This window comes from Sporisorium graminicola, chromosome SGRAM_1, assembly GCF_005498985.1.
Source record: "Sporisorium graminicola strain CBS 10092 chromosome SGRAM_1, whole genome shotgun sequence".
NCBI lineage: Eukaryota > Fungi > Basidiomycota > Ustilaginomycetes > Ustilaginales > Ustilaginaceae > Sporisorium > Sporisorium graminicola.
In genome coordinates this window covers 158144-173737 of record NC_043719.1, presented here as the reverse complement: position 1 = coordinate 173737, position 15594 = coordinate 158144, and the positions used below count along the sequence as shown (strand labels likewise).

The window sequence follows — 15594 nt, the reverse complement described above, 5'->3', positions numbered from 1 at the left end:
CACCTCGCTTGCTCGTCCTTGAGAAAAAATTGGGTACCCGAGCTCTTTCTCTTTTGGTTCTCCCTCTCTTCGCCACTGCCCTTCTGTGTTTTCGAGACCCTGCTTGCCTCTCGCAGCTCTTTGGAAGAATTCTTTCGGTGCACAGACTTCCGATGCCATCTGTTGACCTCGTTAGCGTGGGCCTGTCTTAGTCTTCCTCTATCGTCTCGCGTAACCAAAGCCACGATACGATGATGGCAGCCTGCCCAGCATCGTTTGCCTAACTGTGCTGGCGAGGGCCGGTAGAGCACTTGTGAACCCCAGCTTCAAGCTAGCACCATAGGTGTCGACGACGGCTATAAAGACAGGATAGATCAGTCCCTCTGTTCATTCAATCCCCATCCTCCATCAGATCCCCCCTCCTGTCCTCACTCTTGCCATCGACCCCTCCTGTCTTGTCCACGGACTCTTCCAAGCTCATACTTCCCCTCGTCGATCCTCTCTACACATTCTAGAACACTTCGAGATGCAGCTCAAGCTTTCCTTTGTTGCTGGCCTCATCGCCTCGGCGGCGCTTACCGTTGCCATCCCGCTCGAGCAGCAGAAGGGCATTGACATTGCCATTCATAAGCGCGCCACCCTCACCAAGGCAGACACGAGCGAGATCGACTGGAGCAAGGTCAACGCACACTTGTCGGGCCTCCGTGCCAAGTACGCCAGTACGCTGGCCGCCTACGAGCGAAACACGGGCAACTCTCACCCTCTCAAGCGCGAGCTCGCCGGCTCCGTCGCTAAGCGCGCCACGGGATCGGTCGCTCTCACCGACCAGGAGGACGGTGAGCTCTGGACCGGTACTCTTGCTTTCGGCACGCCTCAGCAGAGCTTGACGATCGATTTCGACACTGGCTCCTCGGACATGATCGCCAACCCTGGCTCTTACAACCCGAGCCAGTCGTCTACCTCGGCCACTAACGGTGACACATTCTCCGACTCGTACGGTGACGGAAGCACCGCTCAGGGCACCATCTACACGGATGTGATCAACATTGCCGGTCTCTCCGCCTCGGGTGCTGCTATTGGCGTCGCCCAGCAGAACTTCATCAGCCCCGGCGACGGTCTCGCCGGCATGGCCTTCCCTCAGCTCTCGCAATTCGGCTCCAACTACTCTCCCTACTTCTACAGCCTCAAGAAGTCGGGTGCTGTCTCGGCGGGCGTGTTCCAGTTCGACCTGAAGACTTCGGGCTCGTCGCTCTTCCTTGGCGGTACCAACTCGGCCAAGTACTCGAGCACGCCCGCCTACGTCAACGTTGACAACAACGTTGGCTACTGGCAGGTGGCCGCCACGGTCAACAGCCAGAGCATCCAGTCGGTTGTTGACACGGGTACCACCCTCATCGTCGCCCCCACTTCGCAGGCCCAGACGTTCTTCAACTCGCTCGGCTTGCAGACCTTCACCCAGGACGGCACACTGTACGCTTACTACAACTGCAACAACACCCCTAAGGTTACCTTCAAGTACGGCAGCTACAGCAAGACTCTCTCAGCCGCTACCACCACTTTCGGCACCACCAACAACGGCCAGTGTGTTCTTTCCATCGTCGGCGAGGACGTCGGCATCAACGCCTGGGTCACCGGTGACGCGTTCCTTCAGAACGTCGTTGCCATCTTTGACACTGACAACAGCCGTGTCGGCTTCGCCAACAAGGCCTAAGTAGCCCAAAGAGAAAAACAGAAACGACAAATTCCTCCGCTCCTCCTTACAAATGTCCTCGGTAAAGGTTCCCTCAATTGCAAAAGCTAAGCTTCCAACGATCTTGCTTGGCAATCGGCTCGCAACTCGGTTCTAAACCTCTTGTCTGCTCGCAGCCACCTTCTGGAAGTTGACGATCATGTACAGCCTCTCCATGCCCTAAAATATAAATTCAGAAGATCATGTCCCTTCCCACCTTGTCTTCCTTGTGCTTTGCGATCGTCGACTCGTGCTAGATGTCATGCCCTACAACAGCGCATTGACCGAGATCTTTGCACGCTTGCACGCAACTCCCGGGAATTGGTCGCCTCTGTGCCTGGCCACCTTGACTCTGCGTGGTATGTACCGTGCGACCACAATGATAGCCATCAAGGCCACCCCTCGTGCGAAGCCGTCGACTGTCTGACCATTTGTGTTTCAAGCAGACTAAGCTCGACGACGCTAACATGCTCGTCCAATTGCTTTTGGGTTATTATATATGCCACAAAGGTCGTCCTTACTATACAAGCATTGATAGTGTAGGGGTATCATGAGTCGTTGCCACTCATCGCCTGCATAAGGCGTGACTACCGATTCGACTCGACCGGGGTTCGAGTCCCCGTCAATGCATTTCATTTTTGGTGTTTTTTGGTTCATTTTAAAAACCTCGGTTTCATTTGCTTTTCCTGTCTTGTCTTGGGTGCATGCGTGACTGGAAGGCTGGACTGACTCACTCCCTCTCTCTCACACTGAACACAAAGCTTCTTGTTCCGGGCTCAAAGTGATCTATAGATCCCAATGCAACAATGCACAGCTTAGAAGCGAGTATGCGTGGGATTCACCTTAGCGCGATGCGACGCTTCTGCTTGACAATGGAGAAAGGTTAAGATGACTGCGACTCTCCTCTTCTCACAGCAGAGGCGATTCGACATCCTGCGAACTTGATTGACGAGGTTGCGATGCGGTATGTGGACAAGCAAGCAATCGACGAATGATCGACAGACAACAAACTGCGTCAAGCAGAGGCCTCGCTGTCGCAGCGTCCGACCCTCTCTCTACCCCGCGCACTGCGAGTCGACTCAACCTCCTTACGCTCGCGCACAAGCTCGCAGCAAGCGGGGTTGTAACAGCGCAGCAGTTGGTCACAGTTTCCAAAACCACGCCATGTTGCACCGCGCAGGATGGGAGACCGGCAAGTGGTGCGTATCAGAGCACGGCGGCAGAAAGCGACAGACAGGGCTTCGACGAGATGTCTGTGCGGAGATCGAAAGGGTCTCTCGTTTTTGCGACGCCCAGATGGGTTAAGCGAGGTGAGGGCGCAAGCTGCTTTAGATTTTCTTGCCCTGTTTCACAGTCGCAAGGGTTCAGCGGGGTAACGGCGCACAGCCAGGAACACCAAAAAAAATCACGCACGCAGTTAGTTCTGTCAAAAGGTCGATGCAGAAGTGATTCTTCCCGCGGCTCCCGTGCATCCTACAGCGCACTTTCACTCGAGATGTTTGAGGTTGTGCTCCATTGTACCATATCTTTCGTCTACATAAGTCCAGGAAATGTTGCTATTCCCCGCTCCCATAGGCAAAAAGTTGACGGTGTGAAGAAGAGAGCAAAAAGAACGAACGGCGAAGCATGACGATCGCTGGTGATGCAAAGACCAGATGCGCGGCTGTGTGACTGCAGAACCCCTCTCGTTCGCCTTCTTTTCCGAGCCCGTCTCGAAGGGTGCAGAGCTTCTAGGCGATCCATTTGACATCCCGCTGCATGACGACGACTCAGACGGGGAAGCCCGCGGGGACGCTTGACCGTCAACTCGAGTCCGAGCGAGAGGTACAGTACAACTAGTTGTGCTAGACCGTGGCCGGCAGGATCTACGATGGCCCGCCTTAGGACTGCATGCCGGGTGTGAAGAAGTACCCTTTTCGCACTTCAACAGCCTCTTCTTTCACGTTTGTCCGCATGGCGCTTGGTCTTGACAGACTAGGGCAGGCCGAGGGCGGTATATTGCCAAGTCCGTCTATCTCGCAGACATGGATGTGCCGAAACTTCTCCTCCTCCTCTTCTCTTCGCCTTTCCTCCTCTCGCCATTACCAACAGCTTCTTCATCATCATCATCACCGCTACCACCACCTCCATCATCATCAGCTTAACAGCAACCACCGCTCTCCACCAGCGGTCACAATGGTGACCATCACGCGCAGCCTTCTGCTACGGCTAAGCACGCTTGCCGTTCTCCTCCTTACCGCCGCTTCCTCCATCCCCACTGCCAATGCGCTCAGCTTTTCCGTCGAATCGGTCAACTGTACTTCGCTCGACTGGACGATTACGCTCTCGTCGACAGAATGGAGTGTCGCGTCGTATGTCGAGCTATTCTTCGTCTCGACGCAGGGGGCGCGCAACTACTCGCTGCTTTACTCTGCGTCGCCAGTGGGCGTCTTCCCGTCGCCGGCGACGTACAGCAAGGTGACGATGTTTGGCGCGACGCGGTTAAGCGGCGGGTATCGGATTGGGATTGGACTGGCGGATGTGAACGGCAACTTGATGACGACGACGTCGTCGAGTAGTTCGGGTGGGGTGCAGGTCACCGCGATTGACGCAAGGACGTTTACATTTGGGAATTGTGTGTCCAACTCGCCGAGTGGTGCTGTTGCTGGGGCGACAGCTTCGAGTGCCGCAACTTCTGCCCGTACCAGTCAAGCCGCTGCTATTTCTTCGTCGTCAGCAGTGGCGACTCAGGCGGGCACCGCTTCTGCCGCACCGCTGGCTTCTGCGACATCCGCCTCGTCTTCCACCGCTGCATCTGCTGCATCTGGAACCCTCTCTCCCGCTTCCGCATCTGCCACCCGCACCACTGCTGCCATCAACAAGGGCGCGATTGCCGGCGGAGTCGTAGGCGGCCTCCTCCTCCTTCTTATCGCTCTCGCGCTGCTGCGCTGGTGCACCTCGCGCCGCCGAACGAGGCGCTTGAGTATGGCAGCAGCACAGCGCATGTCTGGCTTGCGTCCGCTCGAGCTATCCGAGAAGCTGTCCGCCTCCTCGCCTGCCGCGGCGCACCGAACAGCGACGGCCCGGAGCTTCAACATGTCCGAGTCTGGCGATCCGTTTGAGGCGGTCGCGGAAGGGCGGCTGAGCGGGACTTCGGGGCGGAAATCGGTCGGGTGGACGACGAGGTCTGGGTCCAGAATGTCGGTCGTATACGGGCTGGATAGGGAGCAAGAAGGTCGAGCCGAGCACGATGCCACGTTCTCCCACGCCGCGGCAGGGCCGTACTTCGGAAGGAGCGTAGGTGCGCAGTCTTCCGAGCACATCCCTGCCTACCCTACCGCGCAGCAACACCAGCGCAGCAAGTCTGCACCCCTCGTCCTCGAGCTGCCCCAGATCAGCGCCACTCCACTCACCTCGCCAATGGAAGGTCCTTTCCGAAGCATAACCCGGACGCCGTCCACCTCGACGTTCCGCATCCCACGTGTGACTGTCCCCGCCTACCACACGCAAGATGATGGCGACGCCGCCGCGGCGGCAGCAGCAGCGGCAGCGGCGGGCGAGGCCTACACCGTGCAGCTGTCCCGGTCGTCGAGCACGAAGAGGCTGTCCACGGGTGGCGCGACTTCCGTGTCGTTGGACGAAGGGCCGTTTTTCGATGCTTCCCAGGATCGGTCTCACTTAGATGCGGAGGAGTACCATAAAACTCATGTATGACAAGGTCCAATTTGGGAAATCGCTTGTACCGAAGCGTTTGCTTGTGCCTCTTCATATGGATTTGACGGACAGCGTTACAACGTGAACGTCTCGCTCGCGCCGAGATGTGCTCGATGCGATCAGCATGCGTCGTCGTTGAGATGGTGGGGTGGACGACACAGCTCAATGCGCATGCTGGAGCTTTTCGGCTCACTATCAGCCTTGTCATCACACATGCACCACTGCAATGACGGTCCTGAGACAAGACGAATTGCAGCATTGATATCGATGGTATAGAAGTACAAAACGGAAAGTATGGGAGAGTGCGTTGGAGACATGGAAGTTACAAACTAGTGCGAGAGAAAGATAAATCAAAGGCAAGAGCCGACGCTACAGTTACAGAGCCATCACTTCTTAGCGTGGTCATGATCGGACGAGACAGCGTCTGTAGTGTGAATCATGTCGTCTTCGCTGGCCTTGTTGAGACGCGATTGCTCCCTGTCGAGCGTTGGGAAATTGGCTGCCGTCGGCTGAGCCTCGCCTGCACCCGTGATGACACCATCGTCCGCGGTGCCACCTACCTCTGCCATAATCCTGGCGCGGAACTCTCTCCTCTTCTTGGGCGACAGATCCTGAATGGATCTCGAAATGATGTTGCCTTCGAAAACCTTGTGCATGAGCTCCAGAGTGATGCCACTGGATTCGGGCAGGCAGAATGCAACCCAAAGCACTGAGAAACATGTGATGACACCAAAGAGGATGAATGTTCCGTACTTGATGTTGTTGAGCGCACGAGGCGTGATGAGCGCAATGACAAAGTTGAAGAACCACTGGCTCATGGTAGCTGCCGACATAGCCAATGCACGAAGCTGATTGGGCGCAACCTCTGCACTGACGGCCCAAGTGGTCGACGACCAGCCGAGACCGTACCCAATAACATAGAGGTAGACCATGGCAAGGGTTGCGTATCCCACCCCGTCGACAGGTGTTCCGTCGGGACGCACTGCCTGGTAGATACCGATCCAGAAGAGGCAGAAGATTTGTGCAAGGCCGCCGATGATAAGGCACCACTTGCGGCCGAGCTGCTCGATCGCAATCACCATGAACAAGCCAGTGGTCACGATTTTGACGATGCCATAGATGCCTGTCGCTAGGAGACCAGCAGATTGACCAGTAACGCCGAGAGACTTGAAGATTTGCGGCGAGTAGTAGTTCAAAGAATTCGTACCACTGAACTGCTGTCCTGCCATCAAGATGGCGCCGATGAAGACTCGATATGTTGTGACTCTGTTCGAGAAAGTCATGGTGAATTGCTGGCGGATGCTGAGGCCTTGCTTTCCTTTGAGGTCATTTTCGATTTCATGCAAAATGCCGGTGACACACGGATCGTCGAGGGTCTTGCGGTGAATGCGGGCTAGGGATCTGTGCGCCTCTTCGCTCTTGCCCTGCTCGACAAGCCACCGAGGAGACTCGGGTTGAAAGAAGAGTGACACAACAAACAGAGTGCCAGGCAGACACTGAAGCGCAAAAGGAACCTGCCACATGGCGCTAGACTGCTGGTCCGGGTAGTTTTGAACCATACCGTAGTTGACAAAGTAGGCGATGCAGATACCGGTGACGATGAGCAGCTGGTACATGCCGGCAAGACGACCGCGGATAGATCGCGGCGCGCATTCGGACAGGTAGGTCGGGACGACCGAGGAGGCGAGACCTACTCCGAAGCCACCGATGACACGGCCGACGTAGAGCTGGTTAAGGGCCGAGGTGGCGCTCTGTCCATGAAGACGGCAGACGGTCTGGATGACGGAGCCGATGAGGAAGATGATGGCGGAGAAGAACATGGCCTTCTTTCGACCGAAGCGGTGTGGCAGGTAGAAACTAGCGGCCGCGCCAAAGAAACAGCCGGCCTGCAGCACCGAAACGATGTTGCCTTTGAGTGCTGCCAGCTTTGGAGCATCATCCTCGAGTCCAAAGTCCTTTTGGAAGGCAGGCATGCTGAGGACGCCGCCGATCAAGCCGGTATCCCAGCCGAACAAGAGACCACCCATGGAGGCGCAGATGCCGAGGAGGTAGACACGCCAGTGCTGTCCAAGGTCCTCGGCGAGGGCGCCGGGACCAAATCGTCGTTTCGATGGGTCATCAGCGGCGGAGAGCTGGTGACGGGCTGGTGTGGCAAAGCTGTCTTCCTGCTTGGAGGGGGTCATGGACCCTTCGGTGTCGGAGCGTGCCATGTCAGTCGGAGCAGGCGAAGGAATGGCAAGGACGGCGAGCGAACGGTGGTGCTACTGTCAAGGAGGGAGTGACAGAGGAAAGCAGAAACTTCTCGCCCCCTTATATCCGCCTTGGCTTGCGTATGAATGTGGGTCTACCAGAGACCACGGAGAGCTGCAGAATCGAAGTGTGGGCAAATGGGCTGGCCAATGGAGATGAAAGCCAGTGCCGGCTCGAGGCTCGAGCAAGATAGCGAGAAAGCGAACGTCGAGAAAAAGCGGGGCTGGCGCTGATCCGCTGCAGCAGAGGAGTTGTGCAATAGAAATCGTCGCTATGATACGACAGGATGAGGCTGAGTCAAAGCAAGGCAGGGCCAAAAGTGAAATGATCAGAGCGCCGAATTCGCTCAATGTGCACCTTTCTTGAGCGATGATCAGGAACAGCGGGAGCGATCCGAAAGGGGAGATGGCCGTGGTGGGGTCGTGGTGGGGGATAGAGAAGGGAAAGAGCTCGGCGAGGGAAGCCATAAGATGAAGAAAGTCAGAGTCGTGCGAGCTCACCAGGAAGCGGTTAGTTCCAAGGCGGCATGCAACGAAAACATGTACGTGATGCCTCCGAAAGCAGGCACCAAACCGGTTTTGGCGGGGACTCCAGATTGCAGGGCCAGAGGCGGCAGCCTCAACAGAGCACGAGTCTCGAACGAGCCGCAGAAGGCGTGACCAAGGAGTGTGACAGGAGGGTGAGTCTGGCTCTTGCTCTGTGGCTCTTTGCCACACCGTCGAGTTGCATTGCAAGCTGCCTGCCCATTGGCCGAGTAAGCGAGCGATGCGAGACAGCCTTAAAAACCGAGAAGGCTGAGAATCGAGTGGCGATCTCTCCCGCACTGCTGAACTGCAGCGAAAAGAAACAATTATGCACCCTTTGCAGGACAACGAAAGAAAAACAAAAACGCTCTAGAAGCCTGAAAGTCATGAGCTGCCCTGTCCGTGTCGCTGTCACAAACTGAGAAATTCAAACTTCGTGAAAGTTGTCGCACTTCGCGAGATTCTGTTAGCGCTATCTTGGCGTGCAACTCGTAACACTCAAGCGCAATTGATGCGTGCTGCCGTATCTTCTACGTTGAGGTTGCGACGATACGCTTGCTCTGTTGCGACGCTGCCAACGTCAACCGTCGAGTGCTCTGGTTCACTCGGCTTGGCGGCGAGACGACACGGATGGCTTGCAGGCTCGCTTAACAGCTGGGGATCGGTGCTCTAATTCCCTCTCGAACCCCCCCGCGGGGAACTACGGTGGACCTGTACAGTGACCAGGCAACAGCTCGCATTACGGCAGCGACGGAGGAACAGCCGTTTACCCCACGCTCATGCTGACAGCTCTTGGCATTCGTCAAGCGGCTTCTAACGACGTTTCCATTGACCCTTCATCTAGGCTCCCCCAGCCCCAGACCCTTGCTGGACCGGTGATCTCTCGGAAGAACTCCCGGAGTGGTGAGCTGTCTCGATCCCACTCGCGCGTTCCCCGCACAACAGACCCAAATCGTGCTTCCCGGACCTCTGTTCAAGGCGTTAGCCTGGTTCTACGCACCTGCTATCCCCGCGGGGTGGCGTCCTTGGGTGACCTTGTCATGACCCCGCGGGGAGCTTTCGTCTCGCTCTTGTGCCCGGACTAGATTGTTCAACCGAATGTTGACTAGATAAGAACTGGGTGCCCCCGCACAGGGACTCGGACATAACACTATGCTCGTGCCTCGCTTGAGCCAGTTGAACCCATCAACGTCGAGTCGCACCTCCATGCATCTCGCTAGTACCATTGAGTTCTTTGTTGGTGCTTACCCCGCATTGTTTCGGCTCGCTTGAGCTGTGATCATTGGCGAAAGCATCGTGTTGCATTGCTTCCCCGCGGGGAACCTCGCAAAATGAGTCGTGCAAGTGTTGATGGTCTGTCCGGACCGTCCACCACGCGGTTCCGGCTCGCTTACAGCGAGGTTCCTATGCGAGGTCATGCGTCCTCCTCAGAGAAGTTGGTCGCTCGTGCCCTTCAGATCGATCCGATGATGTCAATGCCCGTGCCAAAGGCCGACCACTTTGTGACTACAGAGCCAATGGCTCTAACCGCCAAATTTACGATGTAACAATTTCGTAAAAATGCGTTGGCTCTCTCGGACGAAATCCAAGCCTTTGGCCTCAAGTCTGCTTGGGCCACCATGGCAATAACGTTCTTCTTCACCATAGAGGTCCTCCTCGCGCTGTGCCATATAAGACCGACTCCTTTCATCCGCAGACACCACACAACAATGCTAGCGGCTCGAGCGCTACACAGCACAACCGCAACCCTGCTCAACCGCTTCGCATCTTCGTCGGCTACGCGAGCGAGCAGCTTCCGAACCATGAGTACGACGGTACGCCCTGCGACCGTGCCACTGGTCATTGCGCCCAAGGCGCTCGCCTCGTTGATCGAGTCCAAAGCAGACAGCAACAAGCTGCGTATCCTGGATGCGACGTGGTTCATGCCCAACACGAATCCGCCTCGCAGTGCGCTGGAAGAGTTCAAGTCCGGTCCTCGATTGCCCAAAGCGCTGTTTTGGAATGTCGACGAGGTGGCTACCGTGGGCGAGAGCGTTCGTAATCTTCCGCACATGATGCCATCCCCGAAAACGTTCGCGGAAGCAGCTTCGGAACACGGCATCGAGCCAGACACCCACGTCGTCGTGTATGACACTCACGGCGTCTTTTCGGCCCCTCGAACTGCGTTCACGTTCAAAGCGTTTGGCCACTCGAACGTGTCAGTGCTCAACGGCGGATTGCCAGCCTGGATCGCCAACGACTTGCCAACAGAATCCGGCGAGCCCGTATCAGTGATCAGTACGAACTACCCCGAACCGGTGCTGCAGGACGGCATTGTGCGCTCGTTTGACGAGATGGTAGCCAACGCCAAGATGGGCGCTCGAGGACAAACTGTATTTGACGCCCGTTCCAGGGGCAGATTTGACGGCACAGACCCAGAGCCAAGACCCGGTCTTTCGTCCGGTCACATCCCGCACAGCCTCTCGCTACCCTTCCCAAGCCTGCTCAAGACCGAGACTGGCAAGGACGGAAAACAGTACACAGTGCTCAAGGACCAGATTGAGCTGTGGAGGACGCTGAGCGATACCGTCGGCGGCATGGAGGCTCTCGACAAGCTCAGACAGGCTTCGAGCGGCGGAGAGCTGGCAGCGACCAACTCGTGCGGCTCGGGAATGACGGCAGCGGCTATCTGGTTGGCACTTCAAGAGATCGGTGTGCAGAGCAGCATCTACGACGAAAGCTGGATGGGGTGGGCCTCGAGAGAGAGCGAGGGCGTTCCCATTGACAAGAACTTGTAATTAGTCACACGACGACGATCGGAGATGCTCTCTTCTATCTTTAGGATTTCCGAGTGCAATTTCTATAGCTGAATTCTGGAATTCTGAGAAGACGAGGCGTCCAGCAAGACGACGTCGTCGGCGGAGACATCCGAGATATCGTTTCTTTCGAGATTAGCGGTGTTAGCTTCAACCAAGGACAAAGCTATCGGAATTACCCACGGCCCGTCGGGGAAGCCGCGGGCGCCCGCTCAGTGATAAAGACCAGGTTCTATTCCCGATCTCTGGTCCAGCTTGCTCCCACTTTCCCATCCTCGCTTGAACAACAGCAGCGACTACCTCGCTGTGCTTGACAAGACGCCTCGAGGTAGAGTCTGCTCAAGAGTGAACATGGGCTACCAACGGGCTAGTCGATGTAGATGTGAGAACTCGAAGCGGCAACTGAACCGTCTCGTTGTTGCCGCCAATTCCACGTCGGAGTTGGAGATCGAAGCGGCAGAACCATGCGGTTCAGATCGTTGAGAAGTCCGTCCTCCCACTTACCCGAGCTGTTCGAATTCTTCCCCCGCGCGTTCCAAGGTCGTCTAGGTATTCGCCGAGAAATGGCCCGAACGAGCGAGGAGCCTTCTTCCTGTGTCGTATGTGTGCCAGATAAGGTGACAGAAAAGTCGCTCGCTATGATTGAACTCCCTTCGTTGAGTCGAATCACATCCTCGTGCGACATCAAGGGGTGGAACCACGTGGGATGGTTGCACTTCATCGTCGTGTAAGCGTTCCTGCCGTCACTTCCGTAATCTTTTGCCATTCGGCTGGGTCCACCTTATCTGCTTTTGAACCCTTGCTTTCGCATGAAGCCTTATCACGGGACCTTGCGAGAGTGACCGAGAACGACAGCTGCAAAGCATGCAGGCGGCAATGCAGATAGCTGTTCCAGTGCTGGTGCTATGCAGGCGAACAGGAACGGGCGTGTTGCCGCGACTCGCCGCGATAAATTTCGGCTAGGGATCGAGCATACGCGAGTACGGTTTGCTCTCGACGACGAGACACAATCATCTCGTTCCCGAGAAGCGCATGCTGATGCACAAGTTATCTCTCTGCCAGTCACCGCCAAGGCTCCAATTATCGTTGCACCCGGGTTATCTTCCTATCTCCTGATTGGTGTAACGAGCTGTGGGGGCATGTGACATCTGCAAGCCTCCCCAAGCTCAGGCCTCCCAGACCACCGGAGCGTATATGAACCCGCCTTTCTTGCTCTCCCTCATCATCCCGCCCTCTCATTCCCCCCTAGAATTTTCTACACCCTGACATCAACTCCTGCTCGTCCGTCCTTTTCGCTACGATGAGCAGTCACAAAGCCTCGATCTCGTCGCAGCTCGGCGAGGAGAGCATCAAAGCGCACGATGACAAGAACATCCAAGCCGTTATTGTCTCCGAGCTTGGGCCCGGTTTTGCGAGCGAAAAGAAGCTAGCCAATATCGAAGAGGTGATTGAGTCCGAGAACCAGCTTTCCGAGGAAGACTCTCGCAGGTTGCGCCGCAAGATCGACCGATTCACTGTGCCTTGCCTGCTCGCCATCTACGGATTGCAGTATGCCGACAAAGTCTCGTTGTCGAGCGGCGTACTGTTTGGCTTGAAGAAGGACACCAAGCTGCACGGACAAGATTTCTCGTGGTTGACAACGATCTACTATCTGGGGTATCTCATCTTCCAGCCGCTGATGAACTACATCATGCAGCGCGTGGACGCGGCGTACGTCGTGTCGATCTCCGTGGTGGTGTGGGGAGTGGTGCTGGTGACGCTTGGGTTGTGCAATACGTTTGCACAGCTCATGGCGGTGCGCTTCATCCTCGGTGCGCTAGAGGGCGTGGTGACGCCAGCCTTCTCGTTGATCGTGGCCAGTTGGTACAAGCGATCCGAGCAGAACGCTCGTCAGCTGTGGTACTTTGCCATGAACACAGGGTTTTCCATGTGGGTGTCCGTGGTCATCTACTTTATTGCTAAACGAGCTGCCGAAGATGGCCACATCTCGGGCTGGCGGGTCATCAACTTCTTCCTCGGCGGTCTGACCGTCTTTACGGGTCTGCTCACGGGCATCTTCCTGCGTCTGCCCAAAAACGCGTGGTGGCTCAGCGAGGAAGAGCGCAAGATGGCACACGCGCGTATCATCGACAACGGCACGGGTACGGGCGAGGTGCAAGCCTGGAAGTGGGACCAAGTCAAGGACGCCTTCACGGACCCGACCACTTACTTTATCTTCTTCATTGGCGTCACCGCCTGCATCCCGAATGGTGGCCTCACGACGTTCCAGAGCTTGATCTACCAGTCATTCTCCTTCACTCCCCTCGAGTCAATCCTTTACCAGCTGCCATCGTTCGCACTGTCGTTCTTGTGGATCATGTTTGCAGCATTCATGATCCACAAGTTCCCAAGGCTGCGATTCGTCTTCATGTGCTTCACGGTCATTCCTGCGTTTGTTGCGGTGCTGACGGCGGGAACACTGCCGCAGAAGCCGGAAAACAAATGGCCCCGGTACGGCGTTTACCTGATGAGCATCTTGTATGCTCTGCAGAGTTTCCTCATGTGGGCACTTATGCCCAGTATTATCGCCGGAAGGACCAAGAAGACGGTCGTCTCCACACTGTGCTTCATGGGATATTGCGTTGGCGTAAGTAGACTGCCCTCCCCCTTTCCCCTCCCTCCCGTGAAAGCGGCATCATGAACTGACTCGAGCCTTCTTTCTTGCGTTACGACAGAACATGATTGGACCGCAAGTATTCCGCGCCTCGGATGCTCCGCGCTACATCCACGGCCTCATCGTGGTAGCCTCGATGCTAGCCCTCGTTTTCGTCTTGTGCGTCAGCTGGCTGCTCTACCTCATCTGGGAGAACAAGAGGCGTAGAAAGGTACTCGCTGCTATGGGCGTCTCGGAGGAAGAGAGGCTGCTCAAGAACAAGATCAACGGTGAACTCGATGTAAGTTTTTGGCAAGACACACGTGGCGACCCAAATTGATCTACCGAGGAGAAGAGCTTCGACTGACAATCTCTCCCTGGCTTGGCTTCAACAGATGACGGACAACAAGAACATTTACTTCCTGTACAACTGGTAGGCGCTCCGCTCTGGTCAATTAGTTCGAACCGGGCCACGATGATTGTGACGGCACAAATGGGAATAGGCAAATCATTTCAGATCTCCTTGGAAATGAGTGACGTGCCCGCGGCGAACATGGGCGTATTTCACGCCAACACAGCGTGCCTCCACCGACAACCACTCAACGCAGACTGTGTCGAATCGTCGAGACTGCGATACCAAGCCAGAAGGTGATCGCTCGGCGCAGTGAATTGGATGCCCGACTCGAGGTGAGCAAAAGAGGTGAGCGGTTCCCATTGATGAAGGTAGGATGCGAGGCTGCTGTTGTAGATGAGGACGACAGGGCGGTCAGCGGGACAGAAAAGCGTCCGAGCAGCCCCCGAAATTCGCAAATGGGGAAACAGATATTGACTGGCACCCTGGTGTAATTTCTCTCTGTTGCGATGGGTTTTGCTGCGACTTCGAGGAGTTCCAATCGCTGAAAGACATCCGAAGCAAAGGCATGGTGGCCGACTAGTGCAATTCGGTGTGTTGCACTCTTACCGGAAGTGTGGAGCAACGCACCGGCAGATAAGCTGTTTCTAGAGGTCCAAGCAAGCGCCGCTGTGCTGACATCGGTGAAAGGACATAAGCCGGGTGAACCAAGCAGCCAGCAAGCCAACGGCCGAGATCCGGGAAAAGCGGACGAAAATTGACCGGTGAAGACCCAAGGGACAAGACAAGAGTTGACCGACCATGGCGCAAGGACTTGCTTGAAGACGGCTGGCTGCTAGCCCAAGTGTCACATCACAGGGAGACAAACGTATTAAGGGTGCGCAATGGATGCGCTGTGCATGTGTTAGGCTCGAGCGGCTGATTCACCTGCAGCTACACTGGCAAGGCTTATCTTCGGCCAAACTACGAAAGGAAAAGAGGCGCGCCCAACCTTGTTGTGCAGGTCGCCGGTGATCTGCTCCGGACAAGTCGGATCGTAGGGTTGTGGATGATCTTTGCACATGCGAGGGCAATGCAAGCAGGATAGTGCAAGCGCCTCGGACCCAGTCTCCACGCTTTGCTGTGGTAGAGTATGTTCCACGCGGTACTACATGAGATGGTGGCCAACCCCTGGCCGAGCAACCGACTTTCCGGCTTGACATGATGCGCACCTGGTGGGCGATGATCCCATCGGTGCTACCAACGCTGTTCGAAGTGGAACAGGCCACACAGAAGTTACCCTATTGGACAGCCGTCGCTCGGTTTGCTCGGCAGCACGAAAATCTTCGCATCTCTCCGCTCTTCGGTACAATATAAACGTAATAAAATTCATCCTCTTGATCGACGGAGTTTCAAAAAGCCGCTTTTGCTCTCCGAATCTGCTCCGTCTCGGTCGGTTGCTCGCTGTTTGTCCGTCCTCTCGCATTGGACACGTTAAAGCGTCTCGTGCTCGGAGCCTGTCAGAACACGCGTGCTCGCCTCCTGAACACGCTCTAACCCCACGCATCAAAAAAGCGCTCCTTCTAGAGAGGACCGATAACATTTAATGTCGTCATCCCTCGTGCCTCCTATCCTGTCTTTACATCGTTGTCGTGGTCACT

General features: G+C 56.1%; 5 protein-coding genes across 5 annotated transcripts; 4 read left to right on the top strand and 1 right to left on the bottom strand.

Moving 5' to 3' along the window:
- Positions 1-505: 505 nt before the first annotated feature.
- On the top strand, positions 506-1690 carry EX895_000080 (uncharacterized protein; the record flags this gene model as incomplete). The annotated part of the gene is made up of 1 exon (XM_029880681.1): positions 506-1690. One exon carries the CDS (start codon positions 506-508, stop codon positions 1688-1690), a length of 1185 nt encoding a protein of 394 aa, XP_029742067.1.
- Positions 1691-3883: 2193 nt separating this feature from the next.
- On the top strand, positions 3884-5401 carry EX895_000079 (uncharacterized protein; the record flags this gene model as incomplete). The annotated part of the gene is made up of 1 exon (XM_029880680.1): positions 3884-5401. One exon carries the CDS (start codon positions 3884-3886, stop codon positions 5399-5401), a length of 1518 nt encoding a protein of 505 aa, XP_029742066.1.
- Positions 5402-5787: 386 nt separating this feature from the next.
- Positions 5788-7611, bottom strand: EX895_000078 (uncharacterized protein; the record flags this gene model as incomplete). The annotated part of the gene is made up of 1 exon (XM_029880679.1): positions 5788-7611. One exon carries the CDS (start codon positions 7609-7611, stop codon positions 5788-5790), a length of 1824 nt encoding a protein of 607 aa, XP_029742065.1.
- A 2273-nt stretch (positions 7612-9884) lies between these two features.
- EX895_000077 (uncharacterized protein) lies at positions 9885-10952 on the top strand (the record flags this gene model as incomplete). The annotated part of the gene is made up of 1 exon (XM_029880678.1): positions 9885-10952. One exon carries the CDS (start codon positions 9885-9887, stop codon positions 10950-10952), a length of 1068 nt encoding a protein of 355 aa, XP_029742064.1.
- A 1318-nt stretch (positions 10953-12270) lies between these two features.
- EX895_000076 (uncharacterized protein) lies at positions 12271-14039 on the top strand (the record flags this gene model as incomplete). Its single annotated transcript, XM_029880677.1, has 3 exons — positions 12271-13596; positions 13685-13903; positions 13998-14039. The coding sequence occupies 3 exons, from the start codon at positions 12271-12273 to the stop codon at positions 14037-14039; spliced, it is 1587 nt and encodes a 528-aa protein (XP_029742063.1).
- Between the last annotated feature and the right edge of the window lie 1555 nt (positions 14040-15594).